The sequence below is a fragment of the Cavia porcellus genome, unplaced genomic scaffold, assembly GCF_034190915.1.
Source record: "Cavia porcellus strain 051 isolate PalLab524CR breed Dunkin Hartley unplaced genomic scaffold, mCavPor4.1 scaffold_33, whole genome shotgun sequence".
In the NCBI taxonomy this organism is placed as follows: domain Eukaryota; kingdom Metazoa; phylum Chordata; class Mammalia; order Rodentia; family Caviidae; genus Cavia; species Cavia porcellus.
Genome location: NW_026947516.1, coordinates 25,661,764 through 25,667,498, shown reverse-complemented (window position 1 = coordinate 25,667,498; position 5,735 = coordinate 25,661,764). Strand labels below are relative to the sequence as shown.

Below are 5,735 nucleotides of genomic sequence, written 5' to 3'. Positions count from 1 at the left end.
ACCTCCGCGAGCCGCCTACTCGGAACCCGCCGGCACTTTCTTGCTGCCTAGCAACCACCGGCGCAGGGGCGGGACCTCCTGGGGGGCGGGGCTTACATTGGCAGGTCGCCCCAGGCACGACGCGCTGCATCTGTGTAAAACTACTTCCTGCTCAGGGTGGTTGAATTAAGGCTTGGCGACATCGAGATTGCGATACGGCTTTCACCCACGCTGCAGCTCGCGAGCGCTCGGGAGAATCAGGGCCCTACCGGGCCGCCGTAGTCAACTTTCTATAGTAGGCGGGGCCAAGGCCGGGGTGACCCTGCCGGAGCCGCCGCTGCCAGCATGTTCAAGGTGAGAGCATGGAGCTGGGTCACACCTGTCATCACCCCCTCCCGACCGCCCGGAGCCCTCCCCTCGCTCTAGTGGGGCCTTTCGGGGGCCCAGGTCCAGCTCTCCCTGAGGCTTTTCCCGCCTTCGGGCTGGCTGCGTCCCGCCCTCGCTGTTCATTCACACATCTGCTTGGGGCGAGTGGATGCCAGGCAGAGGTGTGAGATCTCGGGATGCGTGGGGTTACCATTTGGGTCGTGATCTCGTGAATAAAACTTTCAAAAGTTAAAGTGTCTCCCTCTAAAGTACCCACCTCCAGGGCTGTTAGCCTCTTGGAGTCGTGGGTAGGATGAGGTCAGCTCAGGGCTCTGCTGCGTTTTGAGGGTTTGGTTGCTTGGCAGAGTCAGATTTCAGAACCTGGAATGTGGCTGGGGGAGGGTCTCCTTTGGAGAAGCTGATGCAGGGTGTGGGGAGCCGGTCGGCCTGGGAACGCTGCTGGAGAAGGGCAGATGGAGCTCTGCCCAACTTTGCCCAGTGAGCTTATTCATAGGGAAAAGAACCCTTGTATTTTCTAAACTTGTGTCCTTGGAAAGAAATCGACTTCTACACTGAAGACTATTTCGAAAACCTGCATTTTAGCAGAAAGCCATTGTTTTATTCTTTTGGAAAGTATTTTCAACCATAAAATCAAATCATGTGCTACCATAAATTAATTTACAAAATTGAGTCTTTAAGAAATAACAGTGTCTATAAAATATTGCCAATGAAACCTTTTTTTTCTTTTTTGTGTTGCTGGGGATCAGACTCAGGACCTAGTGCATGCAAGGCAGGAACTCCACCACTCACATCTCCAGCGAAATTTCATAATTGTGTTGCTCGTTTAAAAGTTTCATTAAGCTGCAATGTGTTTTTGGACCATTAGTAAATTAGGCTATGAAATCACCATGAATTCTGACTTCCCACTTCTAACATTGCCACTTTCTTGCTGTGTGACCTTGGACAAGTCACCTACCCTCTCTGCCTGTTGGTGAGACTAGGGTAATAGCTTCTTACAGGATTAGGATTAGTCGGTATGTGTAAAGCATTTGGAAAAGACCTTGGCATATAGAAATGACATCTAAGAATTTAGTTGAGAAAACATCCTATTTGCAGCTTGCATCCACTTAATAAGTGTTAAACACCTATTACGTTCTGAGACCTCAGCTCTTTTAGAGTTATGGTGAGAAGAGATATACTGGAATCAGTTTAATTATGTGGGTACCAACAATGTATTATGGTAGTAGAAGGGATAGTATGATCTCACCCTAAATAGTGACCCTTATTTTTGGGGCCTCAGCTCCTTAAAGGGTCTGCGGAAATAGAACTTGGGGTTCCTAAACTCATAGGGGGAAAAATCTTTGTTTTTACCAATCTCTAACTGAAATTGAGTACTTCTTCAGTTATCAGTATGAATGACTATTTTAGTTACCCATTACTGGGTACTGAAACACCATAAACCATAATGCTTATTTCTCACAAACTATGGGTTGTGTAGACAGGTTTACTGGTGACTGAATTCAGTTGGTGGCTTAACTGAAAGGTGAGTTCATTCCCATAGCAAGCTCTGCCCCTCTGTGCCTGGCTTGGGCTTTTTCTTGTGGTTCCTGGTATGCAAACACTTATCTGCATCACATTTGCTGATGTCAAGCTATGTCCAGAGTTGATGTGGTAGGGTACTACACAGGGGCATGGATATGAAGAGTTGTGGTTCAGTGGGTATGATTAATATAACAGTTCCCCATAGCTACAAACCAAGGTAGTATTAGCAAGAATTGCCAGCCACTGAAGTCATAATACCAGTACAAATCACAAATATTTTTTATATTACACTACAGTTACTGGTGCCTTCCAAATATCATTTATGCTCATCATGACTTCAAAATTGTGGTAGTTGGAGGGCCCTGGTGCTAGGTCTTTTTAATAGGCTAATAAGCACATACAGTTGTACTTTCCTTGGTTCATGAACTTAATTTGCTTTACGATTCTGGAAAAGATGGCCACATTTGTTTTCATCATCTGATGCAAAGTTCACAAAATTTTGCCAAATGCTTCTGTTTGCCCACCAAATTATTCACAAACAAAAGTGTTCTTAAACTGGGGCACCACTTATCACTCTATTAGAATTTCGGGTTTAAAAAATTATATTTTACTATAAAAAATTATATTTTACTATAACTGATAGTTTATGTAATAGAACCATTTTTTTTTTTGAGATGAGGACTCACCAAAGAGGTTCATATCACACAAAAGGCAAAGAAGTTCTGGGGACTTGAAGGTGTCCTTCCCAGAGGGGACATTTAGATTTAGTTTTGAAAGGAATTTTATCGAGGAGGAGCTGGGTTTGCATGTGTCAACGGAGGGTTTCGGTGCACTGAAATGATTCCTGGGAAATGTGTACTTTTGAGTGGAGTAGGACACCAAGATGTCAGGGTTAGGTGAAGGAAGAGGGGAGACCGGGATGCAGGAGTAGAAAAGAATGAGGCTTAGAAAATGAAGTGAGGTGGGGCAGGGAATGCAGCTCAGTGGTAGAGTAGACTGCAGTAGGCCCTGGGGTTTGAGGCTCAGTGCTCTGGGAGGGGAAAAAAAAAGAAAAAAGAGAAAGCCAAGGGAAGAAAATTTCAAGAAAGACAGACTGTGTTAGGATGGTTTGAGCTGGGAAAACTTAATTGCTTAAATAGTAAGAAAATGATCTCACAAAATCCAGAGGAAGGACAGACTCCAGACTCCTGGTTGGGTGGATCGACCATGTCTTCAAGGACAGGTCTCTTCTTTGCTTTCCATGATATATCAGTCTCCCTTATGGTTATGGGATAACTGCACACGCATGTGTACAAACACACACACATGCACACGTATGTGCTAGAGCAAGAGAAGGAGGGAGGACAAAACTCCCATGACTCCCATGCTTGGATTATGTCCTCCTTCACAGGCAGATTGGACCAATTTAGGTCAGGTGTCTGCCCTGATCAAATAGCAGTTGGTGGGGGAATGCCACCCCTGGCTGGTTTAGACTCCACAGGATCTAACTTAATCACGTGAAGAGGAATGAATTCCTGAACGTGATGAGGTTGTTTTACGAAGTAAGAGGGGTAATGGAGACAACATTAACTGATAATGTCCATTTCAAGGAGGACAACTAGATAAGTTTGGACAAGTTTTCATTGATTTGGGCACTTTGGAAATCTTTTATGATCCTTGTACGTTTCTTGATGGAGGTGAATGTTAGATTGGCATGGACTGGTGACAGAGGTAAGTAAATGGATACGACGTTTATTGTTGAGGGAGAAAATATGGTAACTAGAATGAAATATTGGCTCTAAATTTTAGAGCTGTTTTGTGGTTGTTACATTATTGTAGATTTGTCAGTTTTTATGGTCCAGAGAGGAACTGTGGAGAAGGGAGGTTTATAAAAGAGAATCCTGGCTGGGGGAGCTCAGTGGTAGAGTATTTGTCTCACATACCCTGGGTTCAGATCCTGGCAAAAATAATCCTAGCTTTAAAAGAGGAAAAGAGATTCTTTTCTGTGAGACTGAAGGAAGAGAAGAGTAGAAGTGATTGTAGACCGGTGATTCCTAACTGAATGGTACCTTAGGATATGTCTCAGAGGCTAAAAGAGTTCTTTATGTTTTTATTTGGTTGTATTGAACATTTATGTACACAAATAGAATTCTTATGAACCTTTCCTTTTGTCATCTTTGTGTTACCATGAAGTCAATAAGCTAAGATCTTTGGGTGGAGATGTTCCTGTGTTGGTGGGTGAATTTTATTTCAGAATAGCGAAAGGATTAGCAAATATTTGTAATCATATGGAAATGTTAGGTTTAGTACTTGAGAGCCAGTGCTTATCAAGTTTGACTTGTTAAAATCCAGGTTTCAGTGCTCTGAGGCCAAAACAAGAGGATTACAAGTTTGAACTCACCTTGGGCCACATAGTGATTTAACAAACTCCGCTTCAGAATAAAAAAGGACTGGGGATGTAGCTCAGTACAAAGGCTTTGGATTCAATCCCCACTGTTATGCAAAAAAAAAAAAAAAAATCCCAATTCCAATTCAGCAGGTCTGGGAAGGGGCCTCAGATGATTGAATTGTCAATGAGTTTCTTGGGTGCTACAGAGGTGTGCTGGCCTCCACCACACTTTGAATAACCAAGAATTGAGGCAAAAGTTCTTGTTATTTTGGAATGGATGGGGATTTGGAAGAGTCACTGACCAGGGAACAAAAACCCCCAGTGGTCCTAAAAGTGCATTGCTGGGAGTCCTGCTCCATGGGGCTGTGGAGGGCGGCAGAGCAAATGGGAGGGATGATCTGAGTTTGGGTGTTAATAGCTTGGAGCAAAGAGGGCTGGGCGGCCAAGAAGCTGGTAGTATAGGTGTTGCTGAAAAGTACAAAATGTGTAACTAGTTAACCTGCATGTTTAATTGAAACCTAACCATGTATTGATTTAGCTATTCATCTTTAGGTCAGTAGGGGGCAATAGTGGATTAAAAAACAGACTTGAAAAACTTCTAGTATTTGCGTTCTGTTGTGGAAGGCTTTTCCCTGAACTGTTGCAGGAAGTTTGAATATAGACTATATAACACCTGGTCACTAGATGCACTTTCCTACAGTGCATTCACTGCACACATTTATTTTATCATTGTCCAGTTATGGGGCACAAATGCAATGAATGACCTAGTTCTTGTCTAGGAGAGAGCACTCAGATCTGGCCACCTGTCGTAATTATCCAAGGACACAAATCCTTTCCAGGGCCCTGTCTGTGGTTCTGATTTAGTTCTAGGGAGAAACCTAGGAATCTCTAGGTTTTCCAAAACCCTCAGTGATTGTGAAAGATTCATTTCAGAAGCACATGTGCGGTTCTGTCAGCTCAGATGTAACAGCTACATTACAGTGTGGTGGGTCTCAACCTTTGACTGCACGTTAGGGTCACCTGGGAGGCTTTTTTCAAATTTTTATTTTGAAAGTATACAACAGAACAAGTCAGAATAAAGCCAACTAAGATCGTACAGTGAAACTGGTAGAGAACTTCACAGCAGGTTACCGGGATAACAGTAATAGTTATCACAGTATATTTTGTTATCTTTATAATAGTTGTTCTTTCAATCCCGTATATCAAAATGAGATGAAATATAGAACACTATAGAACTTATCAAAACAGAATATCGAATAGAGCAGTACCACTAATCAGAAAAGCGCAAAACCGTAATAAAAATATTTGCCTTCAAAGAAATGGTAGAAGGAAGTCCCCCTTATTTGCTATGATCAACCTCCCAGGAGATGCTCAGATTTCTGGTTCCCATTTGCTAATGGGCGGGAGGGGGGGAAGAGAAGGAGGATAGGGGAAGTGGGATATTTGACTCTAGGCCATGTAGCAGTAGGTTCACTATTGC

General features: G+C 43.2%; 1 protein-coding gene across 4 annotated transcripts in view; it reads left to right on the top strand.

Annotated features, from left to right (window-relative positions):
* Positions 1-106: 106 nt before the first annotated feature.
* Apoo (apolipoprotein O) overlaps positions 107-5,735 on the top strand; it is a 67,378-nt gene continuing 61,749 nt past the window's right edge. Inside the window, exon 1 of one of the 4 annotated variants that reach the window (XM_063243086.1) lies at positions 107-333. In XM_063243086.1, the coding sequence (XP_063099156.1) occupies positions 325-333 (9 nt within the window). In that variant the 5' untranslated portion in view covers positions 107-324. The remainder of the gene's footprint in view (positions 334-5,735) is intronic. The other 3 variants (XM_063243088.1, XM_063243087.1, XM_003466425.5) reach the window with 3 other exon arrangements.